The following is an 18425-nucleotide window of genomic DNA, read 5'->3' on the forward strand; positions in this document are numbered from 1 at the left end:
GTTGCATATAGTAACATTTTCTGTCACAGAGCAAAATGCATTGAATGACACATTAAAAGTGGAGCAGACAAGCAATCAGATTCATACTCTTTATCACTTATGTTGAGTTTGCAACAATGACAGTAGACAATTAAGTTCAGTGTGACAGTCACCAAGCTTCCACAGTAGATCTTCTGGCCTACATGTTTACATGACATTCTTTCTTTACAATCATTTTACATATCCATACTTGATCAAGGTGTTACTTGACCTAAGGTGTGTGAGTGCTTGGATCTTGAAAAAGGAACAAGTGCAAGATTCCACCAGTGGGCAGGGCGAGCGCTGCCAGTGTTTCCACTGGTGCGGTCTGCAGCGCACCACAATGCACTGAGTGCTTGGATCTGCCCAAGATCCACCAACAAACACCCAAAATAATGTCACTACAAATATTGGTATACTTGTTTTACCATATTTTATCATCTGTTCTTATTGAACTGATTCACCATTTGATCAACAGATCAAAAATTTTAAATAAACTGCAATGTACAAAACCTTATTCTTATTTACAATGAGCTTGTAGATTCTAATGAATGTTGCTGGTTTCCCTTTACACCTGCATTCAGGTATAAAGCAGTTTTGATCCAGGTCCTTGCACTCAGATAAGCCAACAGCTAGGGCCAGTGGTGCCAGAGGTACCATATGGTGTCGTTGCTCAGAGTTGGTCCAAACAGTGGGTTCAGCTGAGCTAGGATGGCTATCAACCAGCTATAAAGAAACAAGAACAATGATGTCAAAAGGAGCAACACACAATAAGGCTCTCATTTACTGTTCTGCCAAACCCCACATTTTTGGGATTCTAGAGAAGTGAACAATCTTCTTTTTGTCATGGTTACACGTTTCACACAAACACACAGATGAAAGGGCCAACCACACAATGTAGTCAGTATGAGCCTTCACGAGACAATAATCTCTACCATTAGAGGACTTGGGTCATAAGAAAAAAAGGACATTTAATCATTAAATCATGCCAGGAATTACAAGAGGAAAAAAATGAACCAGAGTTCCTGGAGGAAACATTTTACTACGATGCATACCTTAAATTCAATATTACCGAAATAGGTCAGAGGCCATCCTTTAAACAGCATTATCATAAAAATAAATGCTCGTCATAGAAGTGCTCTCTGTACTTGCAAAATAGGTTGGAAGTTAAGGCCCATTAGCCGAACATCAAGAATCACAGCCCATTTAGCCTGCTTCTATGTATAAACCTTCATTCTCTAAACTTACAGAGATTCACTATCTGTTCATTCACTCTGTGTACAATGAGGCTGTTTCTCAGCTACAGTTCTGAACTGTGCTTCTGGTACTGAACAGTCTCAGAACTACAGCGTTGCTATAAATTGTGTGGCTTGCAGCTGTATTCATCTAATTAGAGGAACACAATGGTACAGTGACACAAAGAAATGGCCTCAATGGTTTATGAATGGGTTGCCATGTAAATACATTCCACAAACTATCTATAAAAATGGATGAGGGCTGTGCTGTTTGTTTCTGCTGTTTCCTGGATTCACTTGTGCAAGGCAGACAGCTCTCTTTCTGCAAGAATTTCTTTCTGTATGTGAAGCCTAACTCGTCTACTTTGATGAAAGTAATGTCGGCATATGGCAGAACAGACTGTAGGACAACAGAGTATGAAACAGCATCATGGCATTACTTAATTACGTTAGTAGATCTGTCAAGATCCAAGAGCTATTACATCTTCACTGATGTGTCAATCTGCACACTCTAATCTCTATAGTTATACACAAGTATATAAAAGATTGTGAGGTTTTTTTTTTCCCCCCAAAACTGTCAGAAAGCCACTGCTGAGGCATTAAGCAAGACATGTGAATCTCAAATGCTCAGCTTTTTCGCTTAGATTGGATTCGGCCTCACTTCTTAGTGTGAATGAATAGATGTAGATGTATGAGAGAAGATTTGAGCTATCCTGAGAGGTTATAAAAGGAGTTCTGGGTCTTTAGCTAACAATGTGTTTATCTGAAAACTTGGATCTGAAGTTAAAGGCCTTTTACTTTATCCTCTTGAGAAACGCACTGGTTCTCACAGCAGGGCTGTACAAAAGCCTTTTCTGTTTCTCCACAGGTTTTGGCAGAGAGGACAGTGAGGAGGAGAAAATACAAACAGCTGACTGTAGCGCCATCTGTAGCTGATCACAAGTAAAGCACACAGTTTAAATGTGATATCTGCCAGTACTGTGGCTTGCTTTTTACTTACACATTCTGCTGCTGGTCAGAATTCAAAAACCTTACATGAAGAAGGGGGAATACTTACAACAAATAGCAGCAGATTGCAGTCATCACCAACATGATCACTATAACACTAGAGGAAAAATGCAAATACCACGTCATTTATTACCAGACATGTGAAAGATATTTCAGACTAATTTCCCATTACTGAGACTTCATGCACATTTATATAAGATGTTAATCCTAACTGATCCCTGAAGTATGAAACTCATCTCCTCTTTATAGTATTTAAAGTAATCTATAGAGAAAAACAAGGCGAACTTTTCAGAGTTTGTAAGAAGTTTTAATGAAGGATGCATTACCCTCTGTTCGGCCCCTTGGGAATGAACAACGGCACAGCTCCACCAACAAACACCCAAAATAATGTCACTACAGATATTGGTATGGCAAAGGAATGATCAACCATTCTGCTCCGTTAGTATGCGTCCTAATAACTTTAAAAAAGTTGACAAAAATACTGTTAAAAATTGTACGCAAACAGGATTCGCAGACCAGGAAGTAATAAAGTTCAGGAACGACACGCGCTAGTCCCGCCCCCTGCGCTGGGGATTGGCTAATGATCCATCTCCATTAGCGCAGGAGGCGGGGCTTGACGGAATGCGGATGAAGTAAAATGACAAAAACAATGTAGTCTAATGGTGCGTTCAAGTCATGACGGAAAGATCATATTTACGAGTTGAACGCACATGAACGCCACTGTAAAGTCGTAATTACGAGTGGGAAACAGGGGATTTTCTTTGAGCTCCTGTGTTTCCGAGATGGGTGTTGTGTTAGTAAGAAAACATGGTGAAATGTAGAGTCTGTAGAGTGGATGTAGGTGACTGTAAATTAGTTGAAATTGATTGAGTATTAAAAAAAAAAAAACAATAAATAAATAAATAAAAATTTTAAAAAAATTAATGGGTATTTAGTAGTGACATGTCTTTGTCAGGCTTTTTTATTTACAACTAAACAAGCTAATTGCCTGCACAAAATGCATTGTAGCATTGTACAAGTACGATATAACATGCAACGATAAAGTTTATAGTGGCTTCATAAACTGATTAAAAACATAAAAAAGCAAAACACACCTGATGCACATTCTTTGTTCTTCATTTTCTAAAAGTAAAGTTTAAAAAAAAACAACCTTGCTGTAATTAAGTTAATTAAGAGAAGGTACACCGCCATCTTGCTCCAACCAAAGTGACTTGAACGCACCTGATGTCGTAATGACGACTTCCCAACTCGTAAATATGAACTTTCCAGGAGCACTTGAACGCACAGTAACATTGTAGTCTTTTGTCCCCCCAAATTAGTCTCCATGTAAAGCTCTTTAAACCATTTAGACACAGCCCAGCTACTTAAAATTACTTCCCCAGTATGCGTAGAGTAACCAAATCAGTACTAATAAAGTATTAGTAACTAAATAAGTATTCTAATAATCCATTATTTTATACATATTTCATTGCGCTGCATAAAACAATTAAACATGAAATGAAAGAACTGTTGGAGGAAGTGTAATACTTAGACTGTACAAAACCCAAGAGTGTTTTAATGCAAAATTTGACGATAAATCAGGTGTTAGATGAACAAGCTAACTGGGTTACATTGCTATGAGAATGATCTAGAAAGAATCTTTGGTACAGCATAACCTTTAATTAACCTTTAACCATAATCTTTATTCAAACTAGCATTCACTCAAGCAAACCACATAAGGTAAGATTCAAAAATCAGTACTGTTTCCCCAAACCACTTTAGCCCTGTCATTTTTTTTTTTCAACTACAGCAGTAATCATCTTCTCAAAACAATGAGTGGACATTTTGTAATACAAAGGGCCATGTCCTCCAAAGCAAAGCTCTCAATTTCAGACAGTGTTCAAGAAACAAAAGTCTTCAGCTAGTGCTGGGAAACAGAAAACTGTTGCTGGTCACAAAACGTCACAGTTCTGTCTTGATCTTGTGCATGAGGTCCTTCTGGTCAATCATCTCGAGCTGCCTGCTCCAGCGATGGTAAGCCAGAAGCGCAATGTTCTTAGCAGACACAGAGCTCATCTCCATGGCACTTGCTGCCCATTCAATTCCATTGAGGTAGTAAAGACTGTCATGCAGGATCATAGGTGGCATCTCCTGAGAGCTTCCATATCGAGGGTATGCCTTCCATTCAGTGACCTGCACAGAGTAGTAAGACTTAAAAAGGGTCTTTAGCTCATCCTTCTCCAGAGGTTTAGGGGAGAAGACTTTGTAGACTCTGGCCTCATGTGGCTGTTTGCGGCGAAAGCCAGTGCTGATGTTGACAGGGCAGATGCTAGAGACACTGTTGAAAAAAAGATCAGCCGTTTCTGTGGTCAGCACACTCGTGAAGGGGAAAAGCTTGGGGTCAGAGAAGCCAAAGTAAGTGCAGTTGAGATAACCATGGACGATAGAGGCCACCATTGTGTGGTAAGACCCAGTTATATCTGCTAGCTGGGGTTCAAAGCCTTGGAAAGAGATTCTCGAGTCGACATTTTGCTGGAGAGGAGTGGCTATGATAACTATGTCGTAGATGTCTGATGCAATCTCAGCTTCAGTGGTGTAACTGAGCTTGTACTGGTGCGATTCACCTAGAATGAGCAAAAATGACATATGTTATATAAATACATTGTATCAGCCAAATATTGAAGGCACGTTGGACAGAATCAATGTTTGAAACAATGTTATGGCAATGGAAAAGAACAAAAAAAACAAGCTCACATAAGACCTGAAAAGCAGTGTATATAACTTGCTACCTAGCTTTAGTTAATTAGCTCTGACAAAAATTAAACTATTTTAAACTTTTTTTTTTAACTATTTTTTGATATAAGCCAAGAATCTCTGTAAAACCTGCAAGTAAAGAAAGTTCACCTGCACAACACGAAGTATGTGATACTGAAAAGATGGGAAAAATATGATGCCTGCAAAGGTTCCATTTGAGTTAACTGACTACACTACATGGCCAAGAGTTTATAGACAACTGACCATCACACTCATATGTGGTTCTTCCCCAAACTGTTGCCACAAAGTTGGAAGCACACAATTGTTTAGAATGTCTTTGTATGCTCTAATTTCACTTCCCTGGAACTAAGTGGCCCAAACCATGTTCCAGCATGACAATTCCCCTGTGCACAAAGTGAGCTCCATGTTTTGCCAAAGCTGGAGTGGAAGAACTTGAGCAGCCTGCACAGAGCCCTGACCTCAACCCCACTGAACACCTAGAGAACGCTGACTGCACCCCAGGCCTCCTTGCCTGACATCAGTGCTCGGCTTCACTGATGCTCTTGTGGCTGAATGGACAAATCCCCACAGCCATGCTCCAAATTCTAATGGAAAGCCTCCCCAGAGGAGTGGAGGTCATTATATCAGCAAAGGGGGACTAAATCTCAAAAGTGGTGTTCAACACGCACATACGAGTTCAATGGTCAGGTGTCCACAAACTTTTGGCCATGTAGTGTATAATCTTTTTTAGTCATTTCTTTTAGTTGTTGTGATGTTATACCACAACTGAATTTTCGATTCTGATTGGCCAGAAGGTGTTGATTAATTTTCTATAACAGTAGTTCCGACATCAGTTCTGGCTGTAATTCAAATCATCGGTATTTATTAATGAACTTGTCTAACATGTTACCATCTACTGAGTAACAACTCATTCACAGGGATTTGTATGGGAGACAATCTACATAATCTAAGGCAAATAATAAATGAATAAAAGTGTCATCTAACAAAGAAAAATGTATAATAGTTGAAATGAAGATTTCTGCAAGTAGACATATATTTATCATATATACTAGAAAAGAAAAAGGCTTGTGAGGAGAGGTTTGCAGCTGCTATAGCATAAGTGATAACAGAAACTTGTGTTGTGGACATTTCACAACATTCAATGTTCAAATGTCATTCATTAATAAATTAAAAATTAGAATCATTGGCAATTAACCGTGGAATAAGAGGAATAAAATCTGCTGGAAATGTGCTAGGGAAAATAAATTTTTTTTTAAATTTTAAAGTGTAGGGATATTGCACAAATGTGGACAGTCTTGGGGTTCATGAGCTTTGAGAATCACTGACTTAACAGACATGTAGTTATGTGTACATGTAAATACCTGCTGACTGAAGGGAAATGGTGGTAACTTGTGAATGGATCAGGTTGGCCTTTGCTAGTTTTAGAAGTTCAGAGCAAACTAATTTATTCCCTCCTTCCACTGCCCACAGATTGGTTTGTGCACCAGCCAGTGAAACAGCACCTGTGAAAGCACAACAGAAATTAAGATTTATGTGATTTATGTGCTAGAACCTCAAGCAAAATCTGTCGTCTGCTCAAAGCAAAAGTTCACATAATTTAAAAAGAAGCAAAGAGCAAAGAGAGAAGAGAGTAAGAAAATGTAGTATGAATAGGTACAGCCATATTATAAATATGCTACTCTATAAAAAAAAAATCATCTACTTTTTGTACACTACTATATTAAAGTACATATTTTTAATCAAAGGCCATTTGCAGTGCTGTTAAAATTATTCCTTCAGGGGAATTCTGGCCCCAATCTCAGCTACCATTCCAAAGATTTAGCACAAGTAAAGGTAAATATAAACAAAAGCTATAAAGTAAACAAAAAATTAAACAAACACTACAAAATACATTACTACTACTACTACTACTAAAATACTACTAACGTGATAATCATAATTATTGAAATTATGATTGCTTTGAAATATTAATGTCAATTAAAAGAGACTGGCTGTTAGTTACATTAATTAAATGAATATTTTAAAAGCTAAATATAACCCCAATTAGATTTAAAATAATTACACAAATAGGCCACCACATCTTTGATTTTAGATAATGAAATGTAATTTAAATGAGTGAGGTAATGCACCAGAGTCAGTAGGCCTCATTCATCAAGCTGGATATATTTACACAAAAAATTTGATAAGTGATTGATCTTGTATGTCTCAAGCTGAAATGTGCCTTATGCTCTCCAGTGTGTTGCATGACTTCCTATGACACATAGGACACTCACAGGCTGCATGACTTCCTACGACACCCTAGTGCTTTTCCAAAGAGAGGACTCATTGGTGTGCAAGAAATTTCTGGCCAAGAGCCACAAAGACACATTGCTTTGAACAAAAAAAACAGCTGTTTCCCTGAGTGATATATTTTGTTTTCATGTCAAACCATTTCCTTTTCACCCCACTGAATACACATCAAATTCACCTTTTCTGTAATTCAGCTCCAGATTTTGGCTTTTTTTTTTCTTTTTTATAAATAATATATATTTTTCTGGGTTTATGACACAAAATAACTTGTACCTCTGTGAGCTTTTCTGGAGTTTCGTGAGTGTCACCAAATGCATTTTGGCTGTGGTGTGCACTTCCCTGGTAATTTACACATTTATCAACATATGCATGTGAGTATGAAGAAAATCAGCATTTCTGAAAATTTTGGAAATCCAGTGGTTTTTTCAGTTTAGTTTAGTTTCAGTTTAGCTTACCTAAATATTTAAACAGAACTTTACCAAATGACTGATAAATGATGCGCAATGTCTTTAGTTATGCTCACCAACATCACAGTCAATTATGTCCAATTGAGGAAGCCAAAAATATTGAACAGATTCAAAATACAATTAATTGTGCAGTCCTTCACTGTACATCACTTTTAGTACAATGTGCTTGCTACTAAGGGCCAATATGCTCTCTGCTTTCCCTCATACCCCCGTAATACTGCATGTGATGTAGCTGATCCACATTTATAGGAAAAACAGTGAATATACCTACCAACAAATGCTGGCATACTGACATTCTGGCCATAGTTGACCCACATAATTGGAGCCACGACTTCATCAATGAATCGCTGAGACACACCCAACTCCAACAGAGACTCAGATAAAGAGCGACGGGTCATGTTGAGAAATCCTGAACCACCCAGTGAATTTAGCAACTCCTCCACTGTACTGAATGCATAGCCATGAGCCTGGTATTTATAGATTCTGGGGAGAAACAAACATATTATTGCATAGTACAGACATAATAAGTCCGTTCTTAATGAAATCAAAGTACAAAAACAGGAGCAAGCCAGAACATGCAAACTCCAAAATGTAATTCAAAATTCTCCTTCTTGTTTAGCGAAGACATGTGATCACATATCTAACAGGGCTGAAACACTGGTTAAAATTTTTTTTATTTCTTTGCACAACACCCACACACCCAACATTCCTGTGAATACAGATGGCATATCCTATATTTATAAATATTTATATTATATTGTTAGCTTATTCACTGCAACTACCTCAGGTCGAGGCTGCACAGCACTGCATTGCACATACAACTATCTGCACTTTATACCACATACAGTTCATACATTTTTTTTGGCGTCTGTCTTTTATATTTTTCTTTTTCTATTTCTACGTAGGTAAATTCTGTTTTTATGTAAATTCTGATTTATGTCATCAGACAGTCATAAAAAGCATTTCACTGCATGTCATACTGTGTATGGTTGTGTGTGTGTGTCCAATAAATTTGATTTCATTTTATTTTGATTTGAAAAAAATGAATACTTATCTCCTACATTTGATGCAAGTAAGACCCACTTTTAAAAATGATTCAGAAACACAAGTCGAGTGCTGGCCTTTACGGTGATTCAACGATTGACTCTGAATCCAAAAATATATCACCCAGTGTTGAGACCTACAAGTATGTTGAAACTAAAGAAAAGTTAATGAAGCACAAAGACAGGAGGGATGGGAGACTGATATTATTAGCCTACAAGCCTGTGTGAGTTCTTAAATATGTTTATTAACTTCAGATATTTTAATATTTTTGCACAATAAATAATATATTAGGGGTTGCACAGCTGTTAAGTTTTACTAGTCGATCTGTAATTTTAAAAAGTAGCAAACAAGTAGAGTTTTCCATCATTAAGACAAAAAATGATTAATGCAGTACACTTCATACAAAGTGATATCAAAGTGACTTAGCCTACTTTAGTGAATCATGATCCATTGAAAGAAAACGTCTCCCTCATATAATGTGCAGTTGACTGCAGAATTTGATTCTAGTCTGAAATATTACATATACACTGCTTTTTTAACCACATGCCCTGAGTAGTAGCTGCCACCCCATTATATATTTTATAAAAAAATTTTAATCAGTATAATAAGTGTTATCACCTAATAGTGCATACAGTTTAATAGTTTGTTAGGCCAGAGGGCTCGATAGCATGCCCTGTGTCATTTTTCTTAATTGTTAGCATCCATTTTAACCTTCATGCCACAAATTTGTTAGGCACATGGGTCCTTTATAGATTTCTTAGGAATTTTTGATATCTTAAAACGTGTTGCATTGGCAAGGCAATAAATTAATTTCCGTGAATGTCGTGCAAACAGGAAGCGTGGCATAATTCCACTGAACATCATGCAGTGTGGCTCAAAGTTCACATGTACTGTCTGTTCAGTGATTCAGCATAATAACATCCAAATGCCAACAATGGCTCATATTTTTGCCTTTTGGTTATTAAATTATGTGTGATGTGAAACCAAAACAAATAGCAAATGAACGAAAAGTATTTCAATAGGGGTATTTCAATGATTATATTAAATAATGCAGCACTTGCAACATACAGCCTTCTTGCTTAGATAAGCCATCAAACCAAATGTCGGAAAAAGGTTTAATGTTGTTTCATGTCGCGTTCATATGAACACAACCAACAGAAAACACGAGGTGAGCCACACTTTCTCTCTGTCTCAGACAGAACTTTTAATGATGGCAGCACCGAGTGAGAAATTAAAAAAAGCAAAACCCATAACACTGAATATATTGCCCTTTTACCACAGCGTGGTTGAATTCTCAAGCACGGGTAATGTGCTCGTTCTAATGCACTCGTTATAATACATTATTATTTATATGGTTACAGCTCAAACACGGAGACTCGTACGGCAGTTGTCTCACATAAGCTAAGACTAACTTATTGTTACTGTAGGGGATTAAAAAACATGCCGTTTAACATATTATACGTATAACACTGATGTGGTGACATTTGTAACTAGGAGACATTTATTTAACATTTATGGAAGGAGTCTGTTGTAAGCCCTTTGTAACAGTCACAGTGCTTGGCAATATTTCCCAGTACAGTTTTAGGTCAGAGGAGTTTACGCTTTCTTGGTAAAATGGCAGGCTGTGTTTTTAGAAAGCACAAGCATGAGAGAGAGAGATAGAGAGAGAGAGAGAGAGAGAGAGAGAGAGTGAGAGAGAGGCTGGTGAGGGAATGGCTGTTTATTACAGCTATAACATAAGTGAGGCCAGAAGCCAACTTCTCTATCGGACGTTCCACAACAATAAATGTAACTATAAACTCTGAAAATGTGTGATGTGTCTTTCATTAACAAATTAAACATTGCAATCTTTGGCAAATTGCTGTGCTATAAGCGGAATAACAAACTCCACTCCAGACTTTGCCAGACCGAGAAGGGGGTGTTGGGGTGGTAACATCATCAGCCACCACCACCAATTCTAATGTATAGCTATATAATAATTTAAAAGATAGTAATATACATATACTGCTAGTTCATGCAAGAAAATGAGGCATTTGTTCAGCATGCAAACAGTGATATTTTTGGGCAAGTAGGCTGGACTATATAAATTGTAAGAAATCTGCAGAATATCAATTTATCTGTTCTGTACAGTATCTTCAACATATCTTTTGTGTTAGATGTATATAGGTTACATGGATGTGACTTCTGTTCCCCTTATGCACCAGGCAGCGTGGCATGGTTTGACTTGACAGTTAATGCTGATCACCATTTCCACCACCAAGCAAGACGAACCCATGCTGAATATAGTTACACTTCTTGCCCATGTACCATGCTAACTGTGTCAGAAGCTAAATATAGCGCAGATCATCAACTGGTCAAATGTAATTATCACAGAATCATCCTTATAATATCTCTGGCTGAAATCACTACTTCTGCTATTTTCTTTCTGTTTACTTCACAGTTTTCTCCACCAATTTAATTTTTTAGATTTTATTTTATTTATCCCTGGTGTGTTTTCTTGTCGCTTGATTTTACATTTTTTCTCTGTTTTCTCTGATTTTACTGTTCTCTGTTTTATTGCTCCCCACACAGGGTACAACTTAACGGAGCTGGATCTTACCTACTGCTCTACATACATAGTTCACTTGAGATTCAGCCATTGAAAATGCTCAACTCGTTATTTTTATGCCTCTGCCACTAGGTGGTGGAGGCATTACGTTGTCAGGTTGTTCATGCTTTCATCTCTCTCAGATTCTCGTTAGTGTGATATCTCAAGAACCAGTGGTTCAGGGTCACAGCACGGTCAAATGTCTGAAATAATTTTCCTCCTTAGCTTCCTTTATGTTTGAAGTATATTTTATTTCAGGCATAAAATTTAGTAACAAAAAAGATTAGACTTATATTGTCCAAAAAGGTTTGCACTAAATTATATTTATTTAGTATTTATTTACTGTATTTTCAGTAAAGTATTGGCACACCTGGCTGCATTAGGATGCATGTGCTGCATGCACATTTTAACATCAAATTAGATGTACCTAGCTTAATTTCAAAGTTTTTTTTTTACTACTCATTCCTATCACCACCTGAGAACCTACAGAAAATTTCTTCTTTCACAGGCAGTATTATGTGATGAGAAATTCAATCAAGATATGAATAGTCCTGGGTTTGGAGCCATGCTGTGCTGCTCTGTTCAGTGGAAAAGTGCTATTCCTCACCTCATGAATTTCTCCATGATCTCCTCCACCCACATCTGCATCCGGATAAAACTGATGCCATACCGCCACCACAGGCGGAACAGGTCCAACAAGTACCAGTCAGTCTCTTCCAGTGTGACATCCTTACCATTAAACACAGCCATCTTGCCGGCCACACTCCTTCGATATTTCAGCCCTATCATAGTAAAACAGTGGAATATGGATCAGTGTCCTGGACTAGATCAGTGAAATCCTCCTCAACTTAAATTTCCCTATCAAGATCTAAGAATGTTTCTGAGGACGTCTAGAAACACTGGTAATGGTAACTATGAAACCTCTCTGGTTGAGATTCCTATGAGTGCAAAGTTAGAACAGTAACTTAGTAGTTAGAAGAATCTTTACTAAAATAGTAATGTGATATTTTCAACACAAAATCTTGCATGAATATTTTTATGTGAGAGTAAAATCGGGGTGTTTTGACAGCAACATGGTAACATCATATTGGTAGAGCTCCTATGTGAAGGGGTTTTGTGTGCCTATTTCCATAATTGTTGTTTATATTCCAGAAGATACAAATAAGCTATATTGGCCATAATCCATTAAAAAATACATTTTGCAACTGTATTAGTATAAAATCAGTAGAGATGACAAATGAGTGGTAATTGTAAATTGCTAATTGTTAAACACTGTGAGAGCTAGCTACAGACCCAGCTGCTTCATGAAGTCCTGCATGTGTAAGTTGAGGGAATGGATGATGGAGCCGCCACTTTCGTAGGCTTGGTTGTTAACGGTGACGGTTGCCAGGCGACCACCGACCGCCCCCTTCTCGAACACGTCAATGCGCACTTCCGGTCCGAAATGCTGCCGCAGGAAATGCGCTGTCGCTGTTCCGCCGATTCCAGCACCAATAACAGCTTAAAACACAAACAAACATTGACAGAAATTAGAGATTTCACTAACATGCCAAACATCCAAACCTTTTGAATTGTTCACACTTCGGTCCAATCTCAAATGAGTCTTCACACTCTATTGGTGCACTACCTAGGGTATGAAATATAAAAAGTCACAACATATGACGTGCACTACAGGCTATGCCTTGTAGGAAACCATTCTGTACTTAGCTATGGTAGCTAGCTGGCGTTAGCCGCTCGCACTATGGTGCATTCACTCTAGCCTACCGATTTTAGAAGGCGGTGCGCCGTCCAGTTGTGCGAAACCCGAGTCCCCCAGCGCTGGACCAGCGCATATTATTACAGAGAGAAGACCTAATGAAGCGTACAGCAGCATGGCGCTAGACATTCAGACAGTTTAACAAGCAGAGGTGCTGTCCATTACTGAAGCGCGGCCATGCAGGAGGAAGTCTGTGGGCTGCACCAAATCCAAGGTGATATCGGACTACATTGCATATGTTGCAATGTCAGAGTGGAAATATCGTTTCCACACCGTTTCCCATCAGCGGAAGCGAAGCAGCTTGACAATTCGCTCCGATGTGTCAAAGTCACGTGTTTCCGCTGACCGTTGCGTCATGACGTCATGCTTCTGAAACCTAGGAAACGTTCTGCCACTTTTTGGCCGTAGCAGTGTATCTGTCCTCTGTGTAAAAATATGGCATACTCATACCAACTGTCTAGAGAAAAGTACAAGCTATAGTATATAGTGTATTTCTGTTGACTAATTTGGATATTATGTCCTCTGTATTTTTAACTGCTTTGCTAAAAAAATCCTTATTCATATGTTGTATATTTTAAGTAGGAGAAGTGTGTAGTTCTCCACCTACCTGTCCACTCATTGGCCATTTAATCATCACTGCTATGATTCAGTCCCTCAGTGTTGGCTTAAGAATAAACAGTCGACCAGTTAAAAAAAAACCAGCCAACATCAGTCCTGTTAGAAAGGGACCACAGATTAGGAGTAGAGGAGGATTAAAAATAGAAAATGAAAAGAATCTGTTTATTTCATATAAGAAATATTCTATTATATTATTGTACCTTACAGTTTATAAAACAGTTTCAAAATGAGAAAAGCAAAACTTTTTTTTGCATACAAGTGGGAAAAATATTTTGTGTAGAGCCCTTGAGTACTCAGAAATAGGCTACCTAGTATATCCTAAAGTATAAAACAGAAGTGAGAACTTCAGCAGAAGTGTACACTGATCTGTATTTTTAACAAGAGTACTTCTGTCATGTTTGCATTAAGGTCAGTCTTACAGTAACAGCTGACTACTGCAGATTCTTGCATTTGGTATAGCAACAACAGCGTGTGTGTGTGTGTGTGTGTGTGTGTGTGTGTGTCGGTGTGTGTGCGTGTGTGCGTGTGTGTGTGTGTGTGTGTCGGTGTGTGTGCATGCGTGCGTGTCAAACTGCTGCTCATATTTTCTTCTTCACATATTTGTTTTTAAGCACAGAAAGGTCAATATTTATGAATATGTTCAGTTCCTGTCATTTGGTGCCTGTGACTTCAGGTCATTTGGAGCCTGACGTGAGTGTGACTCACTTCCTCTATCATGTGAGTTTAGAAAATTGTTTATGTGGGTCAAGATGGGCTACTTTGTGTGGAGGATATGTGTGTGCAAGTGCAGGAGGACTACACTATAGGTCTGATCTTAGTGTGTGAATAAAGATCTGGACCCATGATGAGATGAGATAAGATGAGATGAGATGAACAAACCCAGGCAACATTATCCTCATTCTCTCATCTTGCAAGCAGATTAACTGCTAAACAATTCAGCATTAAATGGTCACTGCAGTATGACCTGTATCAAAGATTCAGTGAATTTCAATGCTCCAAGGCTCCTGTATGTTTTAAGGCGATTTTTAATCGATAAGCTTAAAATCAACTAAAGATCAAAGCTCAAAAACATTAGCTAGGACGGTTACAGAAGGCGAAAGCTCGTGGTGCTTCAGGATTTCCCCGTCACAACCCGCGGAGTTTACAGAGCGGAAATGGTGTATCGACTGCTTCACCGCCGTTTCCTCCTGTTTCCAGCGGTTAGGGGTTTTCTCAAACACCACGTCGCCTTACAGCGAGCTCGTATAGATGAGAGGAGGAAGAGGTGGAGGAGGAGGAGGAGAAGGAGGAGGGGGGGGGGGTATGAACACAACCCGTTGTTATTTGAGCAGCGCGTTGACTTCAGGCTATCACAAACACCGTTTCAAAAGCCCGTGTTGCCGAATGACGCGGCTCCGTTATCATGGCAGCCTGCGCGCGCGTGAAAAAAGGATAAAGCGGGAATTTCCACCGCAGGCCACGGGGGCGCGCGTGCACGAGTAGAAATGATATGCAAATGAGCGCGCGCTTTATATAGGCCGAAACGGGCCTGGGCCAGAGGAGTAGGCGGCTCAGTGCACGCCTTTTATATTATCATCAAGTGCACTTATGATTCAGCATCCTGAGCCTGCTGCTACCGGAATGACTCACCGGAGCCTTTATAGGAGGAAAAAGGCAAAATAAGAGGTGAGCGCGACAGGGGGAGAGATAAATGACGTTTAGAGATGTTAAGTAGCTCAGTGTGCATTAGGATGAGCATCTTTATTAGTGGCTTTGCACGTGTTTAGTGTTCAGGTGAAATGTGTGTGTGATGCTTAGTTCTGGCTGACCGGCGGCGCTTCTATTACACACAACAGGGCTTCAATGTTTTTTTCTATCCTACTTTTGCTTAAATAACTATTTCTCCCCTCATAACTTTTATATTTATCACTTTTTTACACTGTGGAAGCAGATTTGTAAAGAACTTGTGTACCTTTTTATCTATTTATTTTTTTAAAGCTCATGTTGTCTTACTTTTATTACAACCAGTGGGTTATAATATTTAAAACAGGCAATCAGATGGTTTAAACATAAATATTAATATATAAAGAAAAAATAATAAGCAGTAATAGGCTATAGACAGGAGGGCAAGTTAAGGACATTGTGATTGGACACACACTTGAACACATGATGTGCTGGTCAGCTTTGTGGTTTCTCCTCCTTTATTTTAGAATTAATGAAATTCTTTTCGAAACAAAGCACATTGCAGGATGTAGCAGCATTGAGACTTTTCCTTCACAGAAATGTTTTCATAAATTATTTTAATGTTTTTCTTAACCTATAAGGAAATGTATCAGGACAGATTTTCTGTGTTCTTTTTCCTGTTAGCTTGTCAGTTCCTTTCTTTATAAAACCTAGAAAACAAGGCGCCTTCATTAAATAATTTCGTACCTCTTTTGTTTTTTAGTTTTTCTTATACAATTATGTTCATTGTATTTCTTCTCATTTAGGTCTTTAGGATGCCATAAATTGGTCTTTTGATGATTTGATCATTTAATACAAATAACATCTATCAGATATAGTTTAGACCTTTTAATCCATAGAGTCCAGTTACTCTTTTTTTTTTTTTTAAATTGTCTGCAATTGCTATTTATGGATGACCTTAGACATTGACACATGAATGAATTCTATTTTCGTTTTTTTTCTTTTTAATCCGTAGAGACCAGTAACTGTTTCACATAGCAGCAGTTATTTATTGTTGACCTTAGACATTTATATATGCAGGAAGTGTAACTCAAATCATGCACAGTTACAGATGAGGAACAAGGAAATAAAGAGAAATTCCCAAACCCAGAGAAAAACAACAGGTGATGTCTCAACAAGATATGTAAGGAAAACACATTTAAATACAAATTCATTATTTAATTATATATACACTTATTTTTTGGTTTAGGACAAAACATTTCGCACTGCTCTGAACTGAGGTTTTGGCTTTGAGAACTGAATTCCAAGGGTGTTCGATTTACATTCAGCCCACGGAGTTCAGTTCTTAAGCTTGGATGCTCCAAACAACATGGATGGACACAAAACAGCTGCAGAGAAACCACCAGTATCATGTAATTGATAAACAAACTGAAGGTATTCATTTAATTGATTTTGTGCTATTAATGTCTTTTTTTCATGTATATTAAACAAAATCTTTCATTAAATTCTGAAGAGGTTTGGGTTAATATGCGTTTGCTTAAGCTAGTACTATATAAATGTTGAAAAAAATATATGTTTGCCTATCATTTAATATTCATTATGCCTTTGTGGCTGTAGTCGGGTAGAGAAGAATACAACTAGGACATTTATTTCCTCACTAAGTAGCACTTACCTTGATGTAACATATAATACATACATATAACATTTAACAATTCTACACTTTAAATAATTTTTTTTAAAAAATTGACCGAATAAAAATGAAAAGGCCACAAGTGGCGTTTATTAACTTGTGATGTTACCAAAATGATTAACCGACAGCGGTGATGACTGATTTTTCATAAGCAGGATTTAATAATCAGAAGTGAACACTTTAATATGGACAAACATTGCATCTTTTGCAATAAAAAGAGAGCTAAATGAAGACAAAAATATAAGCTGCACATACTGTATGCATCTGCAGATTTTACTAATTAGAAAAAACATGTTTTTGTTTTATTATTGATAATTTAAATAAATTTTATGTATATTGTGCTTTTATTCATGTTTGTTAATAGCTGTACTATTAGAAAACCTACAAGGCAAGTTAAATAATATAAAGGAAATGGAAGCTTCATGAAAGCGTAATAGTGCAAAACTATGACTAATTGGTATTTATGAAACACTGGTATTTATAAATGAGCATTATATGATTTACTTAGGCCTAGTTAGAAATTCAGTGGCATCCGAAAATGACCTAAAATATCCCAATGTATAGACTACCTGTCCTGATTTATTAGAACGATTGATGCACTTTGCTTTGAAGTAACTTATTTACTCAGTGTTTTCCATATATATTTTTTCTACATTTATTTTCAACTGTAAGAATATTAATGGCTAAGTATATTAAATTCTTTTTTATTGTACATTAAGAAATTTGTTTTTATCTGATTTCACACCATATGGTGCTCCCATTAAAGGGATCATATAGGATGTTGCAAGTTGTTTTTAACCTGTTTGTGTATTACAAAGTGACATTTTCTGAGGAAGTTAATTCACAAACGTGTATTATTTCTTTGTAAGTGAATAAATAAGTATAAATGTGTTAAGTGTGCGTTTTAATATATACTCAGTGGCCACTTTATTAGGTACTTACATTTACACTCACTGATTATTTTATTAGTTAAACCTACCACAGAGGTACAATCTGTACATATGTAATTACTAGCTGTAGCCCTTCTGCTGATATGTACAATTTGTTACGCACAGTCTACTTCCTGCACTAGTAGAAAAGGATGGCCATACACACAGCCAGATGTGTAAACCATATCCTAGACCCCACACACCCCCAACCCTCTACCCACAGACACCACTGCGTCAATCAGTAATTATGCCGCTACTACTGTTTATTGTTAACATGGCATTCTGTAAGATCTTTTAATAAATTATAATTTTTTGTCATATAAATATAATGCACAGATGTAATATTAAGTCTACTGTGTAATTTCTTC

The 18425-nt window shown here is 37.5% G+C and overlaps 2 protein-coding genes across 2 annotated transcripts; both read right to left on the reverse strand.

Moving 5' to 3' along the window:
* Positions 1-75: 75 nt before the first annotated feature.
* Positions 76-3052, reverse strand: LOC113543128 (V-type proton ATPase subunit e 1). The gene is made up of 3 exons (XM_026941184.3): positions 2588-3052; positions 2311-2358; positions 76-744 (listed from the first exon to the last, which is right to left on the reverse strand). The coding sequence occupies exons 1-3, from the start codon at positions 2689-2691 to the stop codon at positions 651-653; spliced, it is 246 nt and encodes an 81-aa protein (XP_026796985.1). The 5' UTR covers positions 2692-3052; the 3' UTR covers positions 76-650.
* Positions 3053-3788: 736 nt separating this feature from the next.
* Positions 3789-13501, reverse strand: LOC113543127 (prenylcysteine oxidase-like). The gene is made up of 6 exons (XM_026941183.3): positions 13167-13501; positions 12696-12902; positions 12010-12184; positions 8043-8254; positions 6377-6517; positions 3789-4864 (listed from the first exon to the last, which is right to left on the reverse strand). The coding sequence occupies exons 1-6, from the start codon at positions 13285-13287 to the stop codon at positions 4203-4205; spliced, it is 1518 nt and encodes a 505-aa protein (XP_026796984.2). The 5' UTR covers positions 13288-13501; the 3' UTR covers positions 3789-4202.
* Between the last annotated feature and the right edge of the window lie 4924 nt (positions 13502-18425).

This window comes from Pangasianodon hypophthalmus, chromosome 15 (assembly GCF_027358585.1).
Source record: "Pangasianodon hypophthalmus isolate fPanHyp1 chromosome 15, fPanHyp1.pri, whole genome shotgun sequence".
In the NCBI taxonomy this organism is placed as follows: Eukaryota; Metazoa; Chordata; class Actinopteri; order Siluriformes; family Pangasiidae; genus Pangasianodon; species Pangasianodon hypophthalmus.